Source organism: Malus domestica, chromosome 04, assembly GCF_042453785.1.
Source record: "Malus domestica chromosome 04, GDT2T_hap1".
NCBI classification, from domain to species: domain Eukaryota; kingdom Viridiplantae; phylum Streptophyta; class Magnoliopsida; order Rosales; family Rosaceae; genus Malus; species Malus domestica.
This window is the reverse complement of record NC_091664.1, coordinates 30,515,818-30,536,992: the sequence shown is the minus strand read 5'-3', so window position 1 is coordinate 30,536,992 and position 21,175 is coordinate 30,515,818. Positions and strand designations below refer to the sequence as shown.

General features: G+C 36.5%; 4 protein-coding genes across 9 annotated transcripts; 3 read left to right on the top strand and 1 right to left on the bottom strand.

The window, feature by feature from the left end:
• Nucleotides 1-2,533: 2,533 nt before the first annotated feature.
• Nucleotides 2,534-8,111, top strand: LOC103419515 (histone-lysine N-methyltransferase SUVR4). 5 transcript variants are annotated; one of them, XM_029101582.2, is made up of 9 exons: nucleotides 2,534-2,743; nucleotides 3,700-3,971; nucleotides 4,423-4,771; nucleotides 5,248-5,927; nucleotides 6,312-6,577; nucleotides 6,980-7,046; nucleotides 7,155-7,205; nucleotides 7,327-7,438; nucleotides 7,848-8,111. In XM_029101582.2, the coding sequence occupies exons 2-9, from the start codon at nucleotides 3,789-3,791 to the stop codon at nucleotides 7,877-7,879; spliced, it is 1,740 nt and encodes a 579-aa protein (XP_028957415.2). In that variant the 5' UTR covers nucleotides 2,534-2,743; nucleotides 3,700-3,788; the 3' UTR covers nucleotides 7,880-8,111. The 5 variants fall into 5 exon arrangements, with proteins under 5 accessions (XP_028957415.2, XP_028957413.2, XP_070677001.1 ...); XM_029101580.2 differs by having other exon boundaries at nucleotides 2,549-2,743; nucleotides 5,239-5,927; XM_070820900.1 differs by lacking the exon at nucleotides 2,534-2,743 and adding an exon at nucleotides 2,894-3,226.
• A 776-nt stretch (nucleotides 8,112-8,887) lies between these two features.
• Nucleotides 8,888-10,878, top strand: LOC103434217 (large ribosomal subunit protein uL14x/uL14z/uL14y). Its single transcript, XM_029101579.2, has 4 exons — nucleotides 8,888-9,174; nucleotides 9,348-9,632; nucleotides 10,332-10,373; nucleotides 10,691-10,878. The coding sequence occupies exons 1-4, from the start codon at nucleotides 9,162-9,164 to the stop codon at nucleotides 10,771-10,773; spliced, it is 423 nt and encodes a 140-aa protein (XP_028957412.1). The 5' UTR covers nucleotides 8,888-9,161; the 3' UTR covers nucleotides 10,774-10,878.
• A 457-nt stretch (nucleotides 10,879-11,335) lies between these two features.
• Nucleotides 11,336-13,228, bottom strand: LOC103427748 (peroxygenase-like). Its single transcript, XM_029101578.2, has 6 exons — nucleotides 13,036-13,228; nucleotides 12,637-12,786; nucleotides 12,472-12,557; nucleotides 12,165-12,259; nucleotides 11,807-11,932; nucleotides 11,336-11,711 (listed from the first exon to the last, which is right to left on the bottom strand). Exons 1-6 carry the CDS (start codon nucleotides 13,157-13,159, stop codon nucleotides 11,558-11,560), a joined length of 735 nt encoding a protein of 244 aa, XP_028957411.2. The 5' UTR covers nucleotides 13,160-13,228; the 3' UTR covers nucleotides 11,336-11,557.
• A 1,812-nt stretch (nucleotides 13,229-15,040) lies between these two features.
• Nucleotides 15,041-20,276, top strand: LOC103434216 (protein PHR1-LIKE 1). 2 transcript variants are annotated; one of them, XM_029101576.2, is made up of 8 exons: nucleotides 15,041-15,451; nucleotides 16,973-17,769; nucleotides 17,992-18,256; nucleotides 18,369-18,445; nucleotides 18,553-18,592; nucleotides 18,956-19,013; nucleotides 19,413-19,482; nucleotides 19,672-20,276. In XM_029101576.2, exons 2-8 carry the CDS (start codon nucleotides 17,179-17,181, stop codon nucleotides 20,002-20,004), a joined length of 1,434 nt encoding a protein of 477 aa, XP_028957409.2. In that variant the 5' UTR covers nucleotides 15,041-15,451; nucleotides 16,973-17,178; the 3' UTR covers nucleotides 20,005-20,276. The 2 variants fall into 2 exon arrangements, with proteins under 2 accessions (XP_028957409.2, XP_028957410.2); XM_029101577.2 differs by having other exon boundaries at nucleotides 15,155-15,451; nucleotides 17,992-18,247.
• Nucleotides 20,277-21,175: the final 899 nt, after the last annotated feature.

Here is a 21,175-nt window from a genome sequence, read left to right as displayed (position 1 = left end):
GATGTACAATGGACGGACATAATGTAAGGATCCCCGGGATTCTCATTCAGTTGTATTAATAATGCATTATTTGAATATTAATAATTTCGTTTTTAATATTATTTATTATATACATTGCATCATTTGTATTAATAATGCACTATTTAATATTATTTATTATGTTAATTATATGCATTGTATCAGCAGTCTATTTAATTTTATTTTTATCTAAAATTCACTATTTAATTAATAATATAAATAAATATATCATAAGAGCAACTCTATCCTTGGAGCCCTCCCCCTGACAATCCACTATTGAATTCACCATATTGAACAGTAACTGCCTTTAATGAATAGTAACTGTCATTAATGAACAGTAATTACCTTTTACATCTCCACCCTTGGAGCCCTCCCCCCTGACAATACAAAATAAAAAAAACATGGAAATGGGGCTGTAGGCCCTCGGGCTGACACAAAAAAAAATAAAAAAAATGTCTGGCCCTCGGGTTGCAGGCCTGTCAATTCCCCACCCCCTTATGCTCGGGCTCCCACCCTCTCTCGGGCTCTCCAAGGCTGGAGGGTTGTCCACCAGGCCTTGGGCCCTTTCCTCTCCCCTATCCCCGAACACTGTCCAAGGCTGGACTTGCTCTAATGGGGAACATTATTACTTGGAAAATTCGTTATTCGACGGATTCGATCACAAAAAAAACTTGTTAGAACGATTCTATAGTTTTAGATTCAAGTATGAGAATGACACATCTGAATCCGATCCACCTCGTTGCCATCCAAAACTCTAGGGTACTCGAAATTAAAAAAAAAAGAAGAAGAAAGAAACTGAAATTGTATAAAATTTTGGAGAATCAATCGATCTAGTCCTCATATCATTTTGATTTGTAACGAATAGGTTACATTACTTGATCATGTAGGTCTTACTTTATGGGTAATTATTGGCGGCCCTCTAAAAGTGCATTACAGTTACTTTAAAGGCCAGATTCTCTTATCTGGGTTAACCAATCATTGTAGTTTTCGTGTCATTTTGATTGTAATGCAGTGTTACACTACTTTAATCATATATATCTCGCTTTTTGGCTAATTATGGATACTTTTTTTTTTTTTTAAAGAATAACTGGTAAGTCACGGTTATCCATCGCTTTTAGGAATGGAAAGACTTACATAAACGTTTTAGCTTTCTCTGATCACAAGTGTAAGATCCAACATCGACCAACGGAGAGGGAGTGATGTGCCTTATATGTGCTCCCCTGCCTATAGCACAAGGTCTTTTGGGAACTCACTAGCTTTGGGTTTCATTGGAATTTCGAAGTTAAGTGAGTTCGAGCGAGAGCATTTTCAGGATGAGTGACCTACTAAGAAGTTTTCGTGTGAGTTACAAAAAACAAAACCGTGAGGGCGTGGCCGAGATCCAAAACGGACAATATTGTGCTACGACGGAGTTGGTTTGGGATGTGACAACAAGTTTGGCATCCACACCAGCAACTAGACCACTAGCTTGTGGTTATTATGGATACTTATTGGAAGACCTCTTAAAGTGCACTACACTTGTTCTTCTACAGGCCAGATTCGATTTTCGGTTAAACTTGCTTAAAATCTTGGTTAAACAACCAAAGTAATTTTTTTACCACAAAAAAAAAAAAACAACCAACGTAATTTTCATGTTAGATTTGATTGCAACCCGCGCATCGTGCTACTTGATTAAGTAAATTATCTTTCCAATAATTGCTCAAGACTCTCGAAAAAAGCACTACACTTGCTTAGGGGTTAGGGCCACACAAATACTTCGTTAATCGAAATTTTTTTTATTGTGACAAGAATACGAATAATATGTCACGTGTTTTTATGTAAGTGATAAGAAATTTTATTTTTGAAGTTATTAATTTTTTAACACATATATCTCATCATTTGTATAGTAACACGTGGTGTACCACCTCATGTGCCGATCACACTAAAAAATATTTCCGTTAATCTTCCAAATTCTTCCTAAACCTAAATTCAATATTTTCTATTTATTCAGCTTGTCGAGATTCGTTACTTTGTTCTTTATCTCTAATTTTTACTTCTATTTGCACACTTTTTTGGATTCAATTGATCAAATTTATCAAAAAAATTTTAACAGCTTGGACGAAAATTATTAATTTAATATCGAATTCGTTATTTATAAAAAGTAAATCTAAAATCTTTCAGTTAAAAAATTAGAAGAATGTAATAGAGGATAGTGCTAAGTAACATCTGTATGTTGTGGTGGGGCCTTAATCAAGCAATAGCACACATCTTGCCGGAGTGCATTTTTTGCTCATTACATTAAGTTATTGTAATGCCCATAAATAAAAATATTGGATATTTAAAATTCGGAAGTTGTAACAAAATACTTTTGTTTCTGCTCACTTTTAACAAAAAATTACATTTTTATTTTTTGAATTTATATTCATTATTTGTCATTTTTTATTAAAACTAAAGTTTTTTTAGACTTTTCGTTATTTTCTTTTAAAATTTTGAGATTTGTCTACTGTACAGATCTCGAAATTTAACTTTATCTAACGGTGATAAATGAGATGTTGAGCAACAACTTGAGAATGGTGAGCAAAAATATTCCCTCAAGCCGTCTTCAACAGAAGGACCGGTCTAAATCATAGCCCTGAACGCCGGCTCAGGAGATACTCCGACGGGGCTCTACTGGAGTGGACTGGACGGAGACCCCCGGACTCGATTATTTTCTTCCGTCCTGCTTTGCTCTGCACAATGACGGCAGGTGGAGCCCTTCTCTGAAATTTGTTTGCTGTCACACCCTAAAACTATGAATTTTCAGCTTTTTATTATTTTTTTATTTTATATCTGGAAATTTGATGGTTTATTCCGTACAATGCGTTATAGTAATCAGATTTTTTTTTTTCCTGCTTCTACTTGTTGTTTGGATGGTGGAAAGTTTGTGGCTGAGGAGGAAGAGGAAAAGCTTCGGTTTTTCTATTTACTCCTACATTTTCTCGGCATCCAAACAGATCTTTTTTATTTTTCGTTTAGTGGGTTTTGATTTTGAGCTGCCTGTGATCGCTATTTGGTAAGTGGGAGAAAAAAAGGAGGAAGCTTTGGGAATTCTCGCATTTTCTCGGCAGCCAAACAGAACCACTGATGCCGAAAAGCAAAAAAGATATTGAAATCCGTGCAGTATTACATTATATTATATTAGAATTGATTTTTTTCGGTACGAGTGGTTTATGGATTAATGGGATTGCAGGTTAGTAGGGGACTAAACTATCCAGTATTTGTGGGTCATGTTATTTTTGTGGGGTATGTGGGGTTTCACTTGTAATTTGCAATTTTTTGGTCAACCGCTTGTTTTTGCATGTGTTGAATCCGATATGGAGTTAGCGGGTTCACGCTGTATGTTGCTTGATGGAAGCACGAATATGATATGACTCGTTACTATAGGTGTCCAACATTGCTTAATACAAACACGAATATGATATGATTCGTTAATGCGCTTAAAAAATAGTCAAGTTAACATTTAGAATGTGAACAACCTAATTTTAACATGATAAACTTGTTTAACTCGAATTATATTGTATAGAAAGTGATTAATTTCTCTTCTTTTTGAAGCCTTCTGTGTTATTTCTTAATCTTTAATTTATGAGTCGTTTTTGTTAGTGATTTGATGAAGATGATTTGCCAAATTAAACTGATTGCTTGGTAAAAACTTCTGTATTGCAGTGGCACTTTGGTTCTGTGGAACTAGCACCTAAAGAGCAAGAGGGCTCTGATTTGGGAGATTGCTTGTTCATCAAACTTCTGCATTGGCCATGTCTGGTAACCCGAAAGTTGTAAACGCGTTTCGTGTGACGAGGGCCTTGGGGATTCCTGATGCAGAGATCAAACCGGTCCTGAAGGGTTTGCTGCGAATGTATGATAAAAAGTGGGAGCTTATAGAAGAAGACAACTACAGGACTCTTATAGATGCATACTTTGAGTCTAAGGAAAACAAGGTAGTACCTATTATTTGTTGTTGTAGTTATTCACACACACACTTGTGACAGTTTAAATTGGGAACAAATGGACTCAAAACGCTTAACCTATGTATTTACATTTAGGGTCAAAAGTGGTGGTGGGTTTGGGTTTTAATACTTTGCTACGTGCGTGAAAGGAAAAACATTGGAGTCGAAACTCAAATTTGAGTTTAAACAATTTTGGTATGTGTAATGGAGATGGTTGACGTTACAATTCAAATCTTATTCTTCTTGCCCGAGAGTTACATTTAAACCGAAATATAACGTTTGATTTGACTCAATAGCTATATATGAGTTTTAACATTCCGGTGTTTTGGGGAGGACAAATGTTACATTTGGACCGAACTAAAACATTTGAGTCCAATTTTCAGGTGCATTGGAGATGAGTTTGTACTAGTTCTTGCCTTTAATCTTTTCTGCTTTGGAATAGGGAAAAGAAGAGAAAAGAGAAGCTGCTACAGAGCTTGATGGGTATGAAAGACCAGGAAAAAGGCTGCATTTGGCCAATGGCAGAGCTGCTGTGGACCAAGATCATGGAAGCAGAACCATGGAGTCATCCAAACAGTGTTTAACCAATGGCAGAGCTGGATGTAGTTCTCAACACCCCCTCAAACAGCCCAATGACAGAGGAAAGAAACCAATTGCACCTCATCTGGTCTCTGGAGATAGAAAAATTTCAATTGGTAATCACAAGAAAGACTTGGTGATTCCAAAAACAGAGGAAGGCACAGATAGCATTTCATCTTCTTTCGAATGTGCAGTACCGGCGAGACGTCCAGGTACTTCTTTTCTTCCCACTGCATGATATTATTGTTATCTGTTACAAGATGGTCAGAATCCGTTCCTTTAGGCCTCATTTCGTGTCAAGGATTGTATTGGAAAACTCACTAGATTCAACGTATGTTGAATGAAGAAATAAATGCTTACTTCCAAATTGTCAATGTTAATCATAGGAGTTGAATCAGGTATTATGGAAACTTATCATGATTCTCTTCCCAATCCCCCCAAAATAGTAGGATTGAGAGCGATAATTTCATTCATGACTAATTCATCTTCGACCTTACAAATTTTGGAAGTTGGCATATACGTTTTCCTTCAACATACATTGAGGGTTATCCAAGATTTATCCAACTCATTCCAATCCTAGATACCTTGACAACAGAATCCAAAGGTTCTAGTCAGTTAACGGGGCCTCCATAAATATGATTACTTTCTTATCCTGACTACCTATAATTATGTTGTCTAGCTCTTCCAGATTTGTCTCGAGGTTCAACTGGGGGTAACTCTGGATCATCCTCTACTGATGTGGGTAGAAGTGCTTGTGACCTCACTTGTGGGGGTGACCATGTTTCAAGACCGAAGAATCGGCAATGTGGAACAGAACATTCACAAGCTGATTTAAATGGTGTGGATTCAAGCTGTCCCATCACTCATGAGGGCAGGAAGCCAGTCAATTTTTTCCATGACATTACGAAATCTATGGAGAAAGTGAAAATATCATTGGTAGATGAAACTGGAAATGAGTGCCTGCCAAAGTTCAATTATATACCAAACAATATTATCTACCAAAATGCAAATGTGAATATCTCACTAGCTCGGATTTCAGATGAAGATTGCTGCACTGACTGCTCTGGAGATTGTCTTTCAGCGGCAATACCATGTGCATGTGCTCGTGAAACTGGTGGGGAGTTTGTTTACACACCACAAGGCCTCCTAAAAGAAGATTTTTTAGCAGCTTGTGTCAAGGAACCGGAAGAGCACAACTTTGTTTATTGTCAAGACTGTCCAAATGAGAGGTCCAAGAACGAGTACTACCCTGAAAAATGCAAAGGTCACCACATCAGGAAGTTTATAAAAGAATGCTGGAGAAAATGTGGATGTGACTTGTCGTGTGGAAATCGGGTAGTGCAAAGGGGCATTTCTTACAAGTTACAGGTTAGTTTCACTTTGTATCTTCCATTAGGAACTTCCTTTTTGGACTTTGAACTGTCATACCAAAACTAATATGAGTTTCATTACCTTCACATTGCATCTAAGTTCGAAGAAGTATAGTAAAGAGATGCTTTTTGGCTGTTAGGTGTCGAAACTATTACTGTCTGTATATTCTAAAGGAATTTACTAATAGAAGCTGCATAATGTTTCAACATAATTTTTGTTTCTTTATTTTTGTGCTATTTTAATCTTGTAGTTTCTTCTTGAAGCATCCATGGAACAATGAGCACTAGTAGCTCTCCCAAATTTCATCTTTACAAATATGCCATTTGAAGATCGTTAATTCGCAAGTAGTCAGTGAGCATTTCTTGTTCTGATATGCTTCAGGTATTCGTGACTCCTGAAGGGAAGGGCTGGGGTGTTAGGACATTAGAGGTCTTGCAGAAGGGAACATTTGTCTGTGAATATGTTGGGGAGATACTGACCAACACCGAATTATACGAGAGAAATAACCAAAGCAGTGGAGCTAAGAGACATACCTACCCCGTATTGCTAGACGGAGATTGGGGCTCAGAGCAAATTTTGAAGGATGATGATGCCCTTTGTCTTGATGCAACATCTCATGGTAATGTTGCCAGATTTATCAATCATAGGTAATACTTCAATCCGTGTGCATTTTGGTTTATGTATATTTTGGTGGCTGTTCATTTCTTTATCTTTGTCTTACGCTAAGCAGGTCACCTTTGCCATTTGCACGTCTTTATAAATTGTACATGTACCTGCATTTTTAACCCTTAGTACGCTTGCCATTTCGGTGCTACGACTTAGAGTTGACGAATCTTAGCATAAGTTGTCAGAAAGTTCACCACTAATTCCTACCGAGTTAAAAAAAACTAGTGGAACTTCTTGCATCTTATAAACTATTAAGAACAATTGTCATATTCATTGATCTCAACAAAGATCATCTAAATCTGAAGTTTTTAATCAATAGCTATGCTTGCGAATCGTCTGCCTGTATTGAACTTGTGTTTGTTTGAATATTCTCGTGATTCCAGATGCTCTGATGCAAACTTGATTGATATCCCAGTTCAAGTGGAGACTCCTGACCGTCACTACTATCACGTATGGGTTGGATTGCTTTCTATGTCAATGCTCACACACACATACACACACTGTAATTATACACCGTGCGAAAGAGCTTCTCTGAGTACCTTCTTTGTGCGTCTGCAGCTTGCCTTTTTTACTACCAGGAAAGTGAATGCATTTGAAGAGCTGTCGTGGGTGAGTGAACGCTTGCCTACTGTTATATGTTTGCTATAATTTATCTTCTATGGTCGATGTTTCTGTTTCCATATATTAATATGTTTGTGTTCACAAAATGATAAGGAAAATCCTTTTACAGGATTATGGTATTGACTTTGATGATCATGGACACCCTATAAAGGCATTTTCGTGTAATTGTGGTAGTGTAGCTTGCCGGGGAAAGAAACAGAATGGACGGAAAGAACGCAGAGGTAAACTAATGCTACACATCTTAGAAAGGCATTCAAAGCTTATTTCCGCGCGCCACAAACATCAAATGCTCTACTGAAATAGATTTCGCGGAAATCCAGCTATATATCCGATATAGTTTTAAGTAGGGTGCTTGGTTTGTAGATGTCATGTTCTACAAGGGATGAGCGATATTTCACTTTGTTTACGGTTTTTCCATGGCACTGCTCGCACATTACAATATTTTCAATAGACTATGAACTGAAACCAAGATTGGGATGCCCTATAAGAAGTACAGAAGATGAATGAATTTGAATGTGAAACGAAAAGGGTCAATGCAGATTATGTTCCGCCCTCCAGTCACGAAAACTTTAAGTTTATCTACTTCAAACCCTCTTCGTTGCTGGTGATTATCGCTGTTTTAATGTGCAGGGAAAAGATTGGTACCGAGAACCAGCAGCTGATCATTCGAGTATGGCAGTGTTTCCTTCCGAGCTCCGAAACTGGGGAATTTTGTGTTGGAGGAGGAAAATGTAAGCAGAACGTTGGAGACGAACTTTTGTAGAAGCTGTAGTTGAAGCAGTGTTTTAAACACCGGATGATATTATTTAGGTTTTTTCGTTTTACTTTTTTGAACAAACGATATTATCTATATTAAGAATCTCTTACTTATAAGTAAAGAGGAATACCACTAAACCGTAGTACCAACTGACTTACTTTTACGTTTCTGTTTCTCTTATTTGCTCTCATTTAACGTTGAGAATGACCTCATGTTTTTCAGTTTTGGTAAGAGAAAGTCTTTATACAATGGTGTTGTGTTCTCCCCTGTCCTAAATGAAGGGACATTGATGCCCTATAAGGATTTGTAGGTCAATGTAATTAGAGGAACTAATTATCATTCATAAGTTTAAATATCAACCTTTTTTTTTGTCAAAAATATCAACTTATTGATTGAAAAATTATGAGAGGTCATAGGTTAAAATTCCGTAAATGACAAGTGCCTAACTAATGTATCAATCACCCCGTAATATATATATGTATATATATATATATAGGAAAATGATTTTTATATGTTATTTTTAGCTTATTACACATCCCTATTTATTTATGACCATCAAATTAAATAAATCAAATGAAATCAACGGTCAAAATTAAACATGGATGTATAAAAAGATAAAAAAAATTATGCAAAAATTGCATCTATATATAAATCCAAGTATAAAATTAGTTATTTCGGAAAATAACGATTGTGAATAAACATTAAAAAGAATGTTGGTATAATGTGTAATGTAAAATGTCAACTTGCGTGCCCATACTTGTTCACTCATTTTTTTTTTTGGTTGACAATGGGCATAAGACCGAAAGAAAAAGAAAAAAAAAAGAATATTACAAGATCACGAGATATAAACTATATCTCCAACTAGCAACTGATGTTTCTTTTTATAAATTGAACCAGAATAAATTAGTATGCAGACTTGAATATTTCTAATTATTTGATTTTACCAACTTCTTTTTAATACTTTCACATAAAAAATAAAAATAAAAACTATTGATTTATCAAAATACATTTTAATATTTTCAATAATTATACTATATTTTTCCTCTTAATTTTTTAAAAAAATATTATAATAGCAAAAAAGTTGTGTAGACGAAAAACCCTAGAACCTCACTAATATTTAGCCTCCGGCGCCCAAAACCACTGTCACACTTCTCACTCTTGAGATCTGAAGCCTCTCTGGTGCAGCTATGTCGAAACGAGGTCTCTCTCTCTCTCTCACGTTTTAGTATTTCTGGGTCTTTCAAAGATTCAAACTTTCCTGCTTTCTGATCTAAAATTTTCTGAGCAACCAATCAGAACTTGATGGGATTTTTTTGTCCGATGTTAAAAGTTAATTAATTTTTTTTTTAATTTTCGATTCGTTTGGACTGCAGGGCGTGGAGGGTCCGCCGGAAACAAGTTCCGGATGTCGCTGGGTCTGCCGGTGGCCGCCACCGTGAACTGTGCCGACAACACCGGTGCCAAGAACCTTTACATCATCTCCGTGAAGGGAATCAAGGGTCGCCTCAATCGCCTTCCTTCTGCTTGTGTTGGTGACATGGTCATGGCTACAGTCAAGAAGGGCAAGCCTGACCTCCGAAAGAAGGTCTTGCCGGCCGTCATTGTCCGCCAGCGCAAGCCGTGGCGCCGAAAGGATGGGGTTTTCATGTACTTTGAAGGTAGTTAATTGTGTTTGTATTGGATAAATGATGTTCCTTTGTATTGATAATTTGATATGAATATGTTTAGAGGAAAAAAAACCGAAAGGACGGTGTTTTCGTGTAATTTGAAGGTTGTTGATTGTGTTTTTATTGGATACATTATGTTCCTTTGTCATGATATGAACATGTTTAGAGGAAGCAAAAGTGTTTGATTGGTTATGATATGAACATGTTTAGAGGAAGCAAAAGTGTTTGAATGGTTTTGAGTCAGATTGAAACGAATGCTTATAGCAAATGTGGAAGTTTTCGGGATGTTGGGATTTAGAGTTAATTTGATTTGGTAGTTGGACTTTGTAGTTCCATGTTCTCCTGCATCACCTTGTTTTTGTTAATATTGTTTGGGGAATAGTTGTGGGAAATTGGGGATTTTGGAATTTGAATGGTTGTTTAGGATGGTTTCTCTGATTGATTATTTACTTTTTGTTAACATACGGTGCGTTTTATTTCTGTATGAATTTAACAATATGCTGACCATTTTTGGTTCGGACAATAAGAGAATTTAGGAAGAGGTAGTAAGTATTATGTGTTGCAGTATTAGTTTAGCTCATCTTGAAAATTGAAGTATCTTGGAGTGCTTTTAGTTGAAGATCTGCTCTTATGATGAGAAAATGGCTCTGCTTCTCAAGGTTTCTGACCATGATTGTTCTTGTGATGCAGATAATGCTGGTGTCATTGTCAATCCGAAGGGAGAAATGAAAGGTGCGTAGCAATTCTATAACATCTCAGCCTATTAATAACTTCAATACGATAATATACCATTGTGTGGTTTCGGAGCTTTACAGAGCATGCATTATTGATTAAACTCATTGATTATGTAGCCTTGAAGTCCCAAGTAATGTTGTCTTAGTTTCAGCTGATTTGAAAAAATACTTGTCTGCCTGAAATGCAATTGCGTCATTTGACGTTACTGTTGTTAACTTTTAACATTGTAGGACCATCATCGTAATAATGTTCTTCATTTCACTTTGCACTTGTTATACTGAATACTAACTCATATTTTCTTGGTATTGTTGTAGGTTCTGCAATCACCGGACCTATAGGAAAGGAATGCGCAGATCTGTGGCCAAGAATTGCAAGTGCTGCCAATGCCATCGTTTAAGTACTTCACTTTCCTGTCTTTAGGATGTATTTGCTGGTTTTCTGGATATTAAATTCACTACCATGTAGACTCTATGATTATGAAATGGATCCTCTTTCGTTTAAATGTCTGCCGGTTTTCGGGATATTAAATTTTCACTATCGTGTCTGAGTCCATTTCTTTCTCCATTTTCTTCCCGACCCTTTTTGATCTGTCATAGATCAGTTTCGGTTGCGCGATTTTTGCGTGATTGCATTGCCAAATCGAACTAGTGCATTAAGGTGTAATAGACTGGTTTGAGTTGATTGTGGTTATGCTTTATCTCAACCCTAAACCCTACACACAAAAAACTTCCACGTCCCTCATTTCATTGGCACGGATGCCATCTTGGCGGTGAACCAGTGCCATGTAAGTCCTTGTGAGAGATGTCCTACGGTTGAAGTGGTATAGTGACATCTCTCTTATCCCGTGAATGTGACCTGGTCTGCAGATGAGAGAGGAGACCGGAAATCCTAAGGGTTGTGTAGTAGAATCTTCTTGTTTAGCTGTGACTAAAGAATTTTAACGTTAACAGTTTTAAGCGTAGGAAAAATCAGAGGCTTTTACTGAGTTGGAAATTGGAACAATTGAGAAGTCTAGGAGTTGTTCATCCAACTCAACTCCTTAAAGTCACATTATTTAAGCCTCTTTCTATCATCGCTTATCAGTCTATCAAAACTCAGACCAAAAGAAAGCTCTCAAAAACTAATACGAAACACAATCTGCAGCTCATTAACGAACGTTCGATCCTCTACTTTGCTCCGCATCATCCCATCTTACCAACAGCGCCCTTCTGCAACTTTGAACAGTACTCGAACAAGCTTCCATCGAAACAGCGTCTCACGGCTTCCTTTGCCAAGTAGCCGTTTTCATCTTTTGCAAGAACATACAGAACTCCCCATTCCAGTTTACTTGCAATCCTGCAAACAGTAACGGAAATTAATGAACTGCACTTCCGTGTTATGTTTTCGCGTGTATTTGTGTGTGCTCGAGAGAAAGAGAGAGAGGGACCGACCAGCCAAAGAAATCAAAGGCGTCACGGTTAGCCTGAGTCATGTGCCAAAGCTCCTTGAATGAAAGCTTATCAGGCACGGTGCGGGCATACTTACTGAACATGTTCTCCAGATTTGCAGGAATGTACCTGCAGTATACATGCAAATCAAAGATATATTAAGTTTGAAGTAGTTATAGTAGAACTCCGACAGTAATGATCATCCGGTTTAGTGACACGTAGTTTCCCCATTTTATTGGAGGAGATAATGACATCAAATCTCATGAACAAATAATTCTTCAAATAACCTATAACACACGTTTCGAATCGAACAATCACATCTGAGAGACTCTTCTTTGGGTTTATGGGCAGGTGTTCTCACCTTCCCTCTGTGTCATAGGTCCCTGAGTCACTTCCATGCTTTGCCATATGTATGTTCTTTATGTGAATTGCGAAGAAAGGCGACGGTATCCATGTCTGCATAAGAAGTAATGAAGACAAAAATTAAGCAGTTCTAATGACAAATGAATCAGACAATGCAGATAGTTGGCTGTAAAAAGTTAACTATTGCCGCGAATGTGCGTCAGGATAGTGTGCTTGCACCCTTGTACTCAAGTTTGAATCGCTTCCCACAAATTAGACTAGATTAGAATATCTCGCTTTGTCCGTTTAAAGATTGCAAAACTTACAGGAAGGGTAGCATAACTCATAGCTGCATGGACAAGAACCATGAAAAGGAATGAAGCAACCGGATTAAACCCGAGGGCACGAAATCCTGCAAGAACAGATTCAAGTAAGACGATCCATTTTTGTACATGACAATCGAAAACCCTAAAACTTCAAAATTGATTTACCTCTGAATGTTTCAGAAGGGTAGATTATGCCATCGTTGTCTTGGTCGAAGAAAGCTGCATGCTGTTGAAGCACAGACATGTTGGAATGCTTATGGCCCGATGTGCCATTGATGTTCTCCATATCAGGTGCAATCGTAGCCCTAGGCATGTCTTAAATTAACAAAATTTAATTAAAAATAAATAAAAAATGAGCAGTTGATTCATGCATTATTATGCATGTGATCATGTGAAACTATCGCTAATTTTTCTAGAACATAAAGGTAAAACTTAAACCACTAGTTCGGCCATGGAACGAACGTATATTTTTTTATATTAAGGAACATATACTGTGAATATATCATCAATAATCTATCAATATCATTGTAAAACGCAAACTGTACGACCATAATATACACATACATGGTTTGGGGAGCTTGGTTTCCAAATCATTGCGGACCTTCCTCTCCGCGGTGATCGGAGCCTTCTCAGCCACCGTTGCCATGGACTCACTGGATGCCTGCTGCTGGCCCTGATCTGCTGCCATCTCTCTCTCCCTCTCCCTCTCCCTCTCTCTCTTTCAGCACTTCAGCTAATAATTATGTTCACAAGGAACTTAATTTTCTCTGTGATTGTAATTAATTACTCTAAATATTAATTAATATAGAACAAATCATTTTGAAAAGAGATAATTAAGAAAATGAAAATTAAGCACAACAAACTCCAAGTGACTCGCAGTGGTTATCGCTTGTATTTTTTACTTTTCAACACTATCATATGTTGTTACTACTTTATATGCGATATTATATATGAATATAGTATGATATCAACGTTATAATATAATATTAATAATCATCATGCACTCGTGTAAAAAAGTATAAGTAGCTGGAGTGAATGCATGATGAGAATTTATTTGCCATGTTGGCCGGCCTTTACATTGAAGATAACAAGAATCATACATTGGAAATTTAACAGATTAAGTTACAATGTATAACGAATGTTTTCACTCGTTGTACTTAAGAACGCTTTACTATCACAATAATTATTTTTGTAACTCCGATTCATCTTGCATGTATAATGACATCATAATATTTTGTGATAAAACCTCATGTCTATTGTGTTAGTAGGCCGTAGAATGCAAGTGAAAAACAATATTAATGTGATTAGTAGTGAACTGTTGATCTGTCAATTTAAATCTTACTTCATCAAAACATGTTTGACTAGCTGTCCATAAGATCATGAATGAGTAAATTGGCTAAATCTTGATTGCCCTGATTTCAGTGATGATTCAATGATTGTTCTCAAAACTAAAGATATATAGATAATTTCAATTTAAACTCACTAACATACTCCCTTAATTTTTTTAATTTTCCACCGTAACTCCTAATTTTGCACATATGCGTCCCGACTTTGAAACTCTTATTCTTCTAAGTTATTGTAGTAGTTTGTACTCTCCCCTCAATAAAATAATTAAAAAAAAAAGGTTTCAAAGCGAGTCACACGAACATTCTGCAAGTGACTTGTAACTCAGTTGGTTAAGAATCTTTGCTCATGCACCCGAAATTCAATGTTCAAATCCTCCTTTTTGTAGTATAATCTTATCGTTTATCAACAGAAAAATATTTATCAACCTCGATTAGTTAAAAAAAAGTCACATGAACATGAAAAATGATCCATATTATGGGGAAAGAAAGCTCAATTCATGTGATCAAGGAGCAATAAGTAATTGACCAAATTTAGATAAACCCTAAGACTAACTTTCTGAGTGGGTGAGAGACAGACGGCCAAAAAGAGAGCGAACGGCTCAAGTGCATGTGAATTGCGTTTCCAAACCTTGTAACTTTATTTATATCAATTATGGTGGTCTTTTTTGCTTTATAAATAATACAAAGCTTATGAGAATTGATCTCTAAATCTTCTCGAAATTCTATTTTAGGTTTACACCGTTACATTCTTGAATATGCACACTAATTACAACGGTGGTATCTTTTTACCTTTTTGCTATAAACCATAAATTTATTAAAAAAAGCTCACATTTTAATTTTGCAAAATTACTTTTTCTTTCGTTTACTAAGAAAATTACTTTTCGTCATTTAGTACTACGGTTTAGAGATATTCCTCTTCATTTGTAAGTAAAATATCTTAGGTTCGATTCTCGTCAAAAGTGAATTTGAACCATTATTACCAGCTCATTGTGAGGTTTTACCATTTTTTATTTTTAGTATAAATAATATCGTTTGTTTAAAAATTTACTTTCCAAAAGAAAATAAAAATTTTGCAAGTAGACCCAAGAATAAATGGGAAATAACGTCAAAAGACAAAGAGGGACCACTTTTAAATGGTTCCCACCCTCCTTGTGTGCATGGCAGGCGGCAGCCATGTAGATCCCCACCAATATATATATTCTTCTTCTCAAATCACAACTGTTGATTAATCATCAAATTAATAATTATTAAACCCAAATCCAACGGCCAGAATCTATGATCAATATTCTCTGGTGGCAGCTTATCAATTTTCCGAGTCATCACAAAAAGAAAGAAGAGAGACAAAACAACGACGAACACTTCTCTCTTTCTTGTGAGGAGGGAGGGAGGGAGGGAGGGAGAGAGAGAGAGAGAGAGAGAGAGAGAGAGGGAGAGAGAGAATTCTACTTGTGTTGTGACTTGTGAGAGACCAAGTCAAGAGGGAGAGAACACAGCCATCTTTGTGTCCACCAGAATCTTTCACAGAAGTGCTTTTTTCTTAGTGCTTTTTTCTGGAGCGGAAACCTCAAAGCTTTGGGCTTTTGATTCGAAGTTCCAGCCTTTGGGGTTCAGTTCTCAGTTTCTCTCACTCTTGGGTAAGATTGGTAAATCCCCTTTGAAGTTCCCTTCTTTTTTAAAAAAAAAAACATGCAAATTAAATTTATAGATGGTATTTTCTGTATAGTTTGATATCTCCATTCCAGTGTTCATATTCTTTGAAATAATCTGAACTTAGTGTGCTGCTAATCTTCGGTTTGTTGTATAATCTGCTGGGTTGTCAGTAATTTTGATCACGTATTTGATAATTTAATTTGTGATTAGTGATGTGTTTACGATGCTAAGTGGGAGTTTATTGTTTGGAATTTGGATTGGATGGTTGGATATATCAAAAGCTTTCTGGAAAAGTTAATTTCAGCTTGCTTTTCAAACTCTCATGCAAAATCTTAGCTGTGCTTTTAATGATTTGATATGTAATTAAATAGGAAATATGGGGCTTAAGTTGTTACAGATGCTCAACCTTTGTGGCTTGACTTTTGTTTACACCACTTTTGGCTAGGCATCTTCCCCCCCATCAGTTTGATACAAGAAAATACTCACACATGGTGTCTGCATAAGGACGGTTATATAGGCGGGCGGGCGGGCGAATTAACTTTGTGCTTCCTATAATTTTCAATACGCTTCTTATGTAAAAAAATTGCAGTGGTGTTCGCATTGTCGAGTTCATTTAGTTCCCTAGAATATTCACCGTCATGCACAGAGAAACGAGTGCTGTTAATGTGTGTTATTGTGCTGGAATTTGTGTTGTTAATGTGTCAACGCTCCATCTGTGGTGACATATGACACTCATTGTTGTATCGCTATGAGTTGACCCTCAGTGCCAATTCATCTGGTTAAAAGATGTACTGATGTTCCTAGTATCCGGACACTAGTACTTCAATTACAGCCTTCTCCCTTCAAGAACTTTTGGTTTTTTGTTCGAGACATTATAATAAGCAGTTTTTGTAATGACCGCAAAGTTCATGAAGTTATTGAAATCTGTAGCTAGGTGGATTTTGTTTATTTGAGAAATTGTGTTAGGCTTATCAGATTAATTGAAAAAAAAAATTATAAGAGTCGTTAATACTTAATAGATAAGAAAAGAAAGCCAAGGTAGAAGATTTCAGAATGGTTATTGACAATCTATATGTGTTCTGGATGCTCCATGAGTGTACTCGTAATTCCTCGTTGATAGTTATCCTTTACTCTTTGTTGCAAGTTCCTAGTTTTTCTTTTCTACGGATGTAACCAATTTCCTCCTTTTTCCTAATCTCAGTTGGGTTTTTTTTTTCATCTTGCTCTGGATTAAACCCTGAAATTCTGAGATGTGCTTTATTTTTCTTCCCGTCTAATGTTTGTCTTTTGTATGAAACTTGAATAATAACCTGACCATTTTTCTAGCTTTATAAATAGAAATGCATTGATAAACACTAGAAAGTTTAATGTTCTTGCAATGGCGAATACTTAAATAAGTAGTTTATGTGTTATAGTTTTAGGCATGAAGTTTATGCAAGATGGTTTTTTCAGATATGTTGTGTACTTTAACCAGAATCCTTCTTTTTGTTATTTTATTCTTACAGATACCGGCAGTCAGTTCATCGAATGATAGTGAATGTGAACATTAAGCTGAATGGGCTCAAAGTTCTCCTTATGTGCACATGATGTTCCTATAATGTTGGCAATGAAGATTAAAGTTGCGGGAGTGGCTAAGAAGACACTAGTTGGCACACTTAATATAACGAGCATGCACCCTGCTCTATTTATTTAAAAGTCAGATGCGAACCAGATGAGTGAATTTGGGGCTTCCAAAGCTATGTCTTCATCATTTCCGCGTCTCCATGGCCCCCTAGACGACAAGTATACCAATTTGCCGGATTCTTTTCAGGTTTCATCACAACGGGAGAAGAGTATATACTCTATGCAACTGCAGGCTTCTTCCCCTGGGAACTTATTTCCATCAGCTTCTAGGCCCAATGATATTCATATTTCTTCAGTTCCCCCTTGTGAACAGAGTTCCCAAAACTCTCCTTTCATTTTTAAATCACCAGTTGACGGAAAGTCATTGTCACTGCACCGTTCTTCCCATTCTTCCCATTCTCCCCATTTAGAAGTGCAACCGACAGCTTTGATTAATTACCCTGAAGAAAATAAAGATATTTCTTGGTGCCCAGATTCACTTCCGGATTTTCTTCACTTCTCTGAAAGTGTCCCTGACCAGAATGGCCTAGTGGATAGTAGTGCCGGTGTCATAACATCTGAGGAACATGCTGGAAAGACCAATTGGTCTGATTGGGATAGATTAATTTCATTTGATGACGCTCTGGACCCAAATTGGGAGCTTCCGGTTGATGTTGATACAATGGATCCTAAACTGACGGTGTGTCTTTAATACTTTTGAAGTTTCTGTTGGATAATTACAGTCAATATTCCCAATAGAGCCAAGTTTTATAATATCATGGCTCTTGTATTCTTAGGCGAATAATACGTGATATTATATTCTATTTTTCGAGACTCCATTGAGAATAATTTTTTGTCCAGTCAACAGTTTTTGTGACCTTAATATGACATGTATTAACCATATTCTGATATCCAAGTGCAGCGGCCCCAGGTTCAACAACATCCTCCCCAGATACAACAATATCAGCTCCAGATTCAGCAACATCATCCCCAGATTCAACAACATCATCCCCAGATTCAACAACATCAGCCCCAGATTCAACAGCATCAGTCGGTACAAGCTGTAGAATTTCGTCCTAGTCCTGAACCATTGTCCAGTGTTCCTCCAACCAAATCCAGAATGCGTTGGACTCAAGAACTTCATGAGGCCTTTGTGGAAGCTGTTAACCATCTTGGTGGTAATGAACGTGGGTAACACATGCTTTCGTATTTTTTCTCTGGCCATACTGTTGTAGCTCTTTGTTTCCACATGTTGAGAAATGACTTCTTTTCTCATTGACTAATACCTTTAACAAACAGGAGCCACTCCTAAGGGTATCGTAAACCTCATGAAAGTTGAAGGATTGACAATCTATCATGTAAAAAGCCATTTACAGGTATATGAATATATTTCTATCCTCGATTGGTTCCTTATAACGAAGTGTGGTTAGTTTTATTCATTTCGATGGACTTTTTTTTTCTTTTTTTCTTCTTCTAATTTCAGAAATATAGAACAGCAAGATACAAACCGGAGTCATCAGAAGGTAAACATTACCTTCTCTTTTATTTTTTCTCTGATGATTGGCTTGAAAACATCTTTGAGACCTATTGTTTGCCAGATTTCATATATAAAAATGTTTTCTTCCTGATTGATAACAACTGTGCTGCTACATGTTTAACTTCAAACTCTTAGCAATGTTAAACCGCTTTCAAATATATATTTCTCTTCCCCTCATATCCTATGTCTTTGTGGTATGGTATGAAATATACGTCTTATTTCTTTATAATTCTCTCTTTTTGGAAAAAGAAATGCACTATGTGTGTGTGTTATGTATGTAGACATCCATTTCTAAAAGAATTTAGCATTTGAATTATAAGTGAATTATTCTATTTTATTTTTATGTCAGGACCATGCGAGAAAGTTTCAACTCCAGTGGAAGAAACAAATCCTCTAGATGTGAAAGGGTACGTACTTTTCGTTCACCCAAAATATTGAAGAATATACATCTCTCTTTTGTTTTCTTCCTCTTTCATCTTCCCTAGTTTGATATGCTTTGTTATCAGGTTTCATGTATTTTTTGCATCCCCAGAAAAAGTTTCATACATTAAGCAATTGAACTTTGAATATTAAATGGTTATGAGGCGATCTGTTTGCTTGTAGGACCAAATTCAGTTCTAGTTACTTGTTAGTTGTTACAGTTTGCCATTTTTCGTTAATGGTCCTTAGAGGAACTTTCCAACTTTATTTTATGCATTTTTAATCTCATTGTTGGAGCTAAAATGGTAACTCACCTATCTATCTATGATCTACTTGTGAGCCATTAAGTTGAAATCAGGCTGAAAGTTTTTGTGTACCTCTTGCAGGAGCATGGGTATTACTGAAGCATTGCGGTTGCAGGTGGAACTCCAGAAGCGGCTTCATGAACAACTTGAGGTATGCAGTTGGAAGACTTGAATTGCCTTCTGTACCTTCTGTTTAGAATTTGTAACAAACTTTGCTTGTCGGTAACTGGGTATGGTACTCAAGTGACTCTACTACTGTTGAAATGTGGACACAGAAACATAAACACAAGAGTTGATATTGGGTTTTCACATGTTCTGATGTTATGGTTAAATTTTGCAGAACCAAAGAAAGCTGCAGTTGAAAATTGAAGAACAAGGGAAGTACCTTGAGAAGATGTTTGAGCAACAAAGAAAAATCGAAGACAACAGGGTCACGTCCGGATCATCCACTGTGGATGACCACCCTACTCCGCTATCAAACATTGTATGTCCTCACCCTGGAGAGGATAAACCAGAAACCTCTAATCATCAGCATGATAAAACAGCGATCAGCATCCCCTTAGAAGATGGTTCACAAGATGCAAGCAGGGAGGCACACGAACCTGAATGTCCTGAGGATCCAGATGGTGTCGAGTTTGGTGCTCAGCCCACAAAACGAGCCAGGAATGGATAAAAATGACAGTATTCTTAGGATTTGTCTCGAAGTAAGCTTTGATAAGGAGCATGTGGTATATTATTGTAGGACGAACCAAGCTGACCGGAATCAGGAAATGTTCCAGAGTTTGAAGGTTCTAGTTTTGGTCGTTTAAACTTTAGTTTTCATGGGCGAATAAAACTGTAGTCTATGAGTTTCTTGATTAGCATTCTCTGACAAGGGATGTATTCTGCATTGAGAAATGTCACCACCTTGGATGATGAATTTACTTTTTATGCCTTTGACTGCGATTCTTATTGTCAAATTCAATATTGTTCAAGTTAATCATGTTTTTCTTAACTCAATATTGTTCAATTACCATTGTCCATAATACATTGGTACAATTCACGAATTCTATAACTTGTTTGACATGATTGGGTAAAGTGATATACGGTAAAGCTAGACAGTATAGAATGTAAGGGGTAAAGTGGGGTTTGATGAAAAATATAGATGACCGTTGAAAATAAACTTACTTATAAATGAGAAATGTTATTTTTACCGTATTTGTCATACTACATTTTGAAAATGACACATACGATGCATGCGGCGAAGTTAATAAGTTATTTGCAAAAAGTGAAATTTTGAAAGTGTATTGGGGTGAGGATAATGCTAGTGAGGGAGACTAAATTTACAAACTAAATAATGGGGTTATTAATGATTGAATTATTATTTAAATATTGATTAATATATGTATTTTCTATAGGTGACATATCATTTGGTTTGCATATTTGGTTTAAAATTTTGGTCTAACATTACCCTAAAGGTGAGGAAGAACGAAGCAAAACCAATTTCGAGGAGTTGGACACATTATTTCCGTTCGTGTTTAGCTTCTCCATTCCCCCCTTTCTAATTCTATTTCTCTCTTTCTTCACTTCCTCTCTCAGATTATTTCAAACAAGAACACTTCTTTGACAAATCCACCCTTTATTTTACCTGATCGTATTATTTCTCTATGGGTACCGTTTCCGATCGACTTCAAACATAAACAACAACAAACTCTTATTCAACTAAGTATTTAAAGTTGGTTGCATGAATTCTAAAAAGTCACTGTTCTCATTTTTGTGCCAAATCTTCGCATATCTTTTCTTAAAGTCTTTTTCCAAATCTTCCCCCCTAACCTGCTGAAAACCTACTGAAAAATTCTTTAACC

What these genes read in the sequence shown, in the direction of transcription:
- LOC103427748 (XM_029101578.2), bottom strand. Translation starts at nt 13,159, where the DNA reads ATGGCAGCAGATCAGGGCCAGCAGCAGGCATCCAGTGAGTCCATGGCA. An exon ending in CCCTTCTGAAACATTCAGAG is followed by an intron (nt 12,558 to 12,636) that starts GTAAATCAATTT and finishes CTGTTCTTGCAG; the next exon opens with GATTTCGTGCCCTCGGGTTT. An exon ending in ACCTATGACACAGAGGGAAG is followed by an intron (nt 11,933 to 12,164) that starts GTGAGAACACCT and finishes TGTATACTGCAG; the next exon opens with GTACATTCCTGCAAATCTGG.
- LOC103434216 (XM_029101576.2), top strand. Translation starts at nt 17,179, where the DNA reads ATGAGTGAATTTGGGGCTTCCAAAGCTATGTCTTCATCATTTCCGCGT. An exon ending in CCATCTTGGTGGTAATGAAC is followed by an intron (nt 18,257 to 18,368) that starts GTGGGTAACACA and finishes TTTAACAAACAG; the next exon opens with GAGCCACTCCTAAGGGTATC. An exon ending in ATGTAAAAAGCCATTTACAG is followed by an intron (nt 18,446 to 18,552) that starts GTATATGAATAT and finishes TTCTAATTTCAG; the next exon opens with AAATATAGAACAGCAAGATA.
- LOC103434217 (XM_029101579.2), top strand. An exon ending in GGTTTTCATGTACTTTGAAG is followed by an intron (nt 9,633 to 10,331) that starts GTAGTTAATTGT and finishes CTTGTGATGCAG; the next exon opens with ATAATGCTGGTGTCATTGTC. An exon ending in TCCGAAGGGAGAAATGAAAG is followed by an intron (nt 10,374 to 10,690) that starts GTGCGTAGCAAT and finishes GTATTGTTGTAG; the next exon opens with GTTCTGCAATCACCGGACCT.
- LOC103419515 (XM_029101580.2), top strand. Translation starts at nt 3,789, where the DNA reads ATGTCTGGTAACCCGAAAGTTGTAAACGCGTTTCGTGTGACGAGGGCC. An exon ending in TTGAGTCTAAGGAAAACAAG is followed by an intron (nt 3,972 to 4,422) that starts GTAGTACCTATT and finishes GCTTTGGAATAG; the next exon opens with GGAAAAGAAGAGAAAAGAGA. An exon ending in GCCAGATTTATCAATCATAG is followed by an intron (nt 6,578 to 6,979) that starts GTAATACTTCAA and finishes TCGTGATTCCAG; the next exon opens with ATGCTCTGATGCAAACTTGA.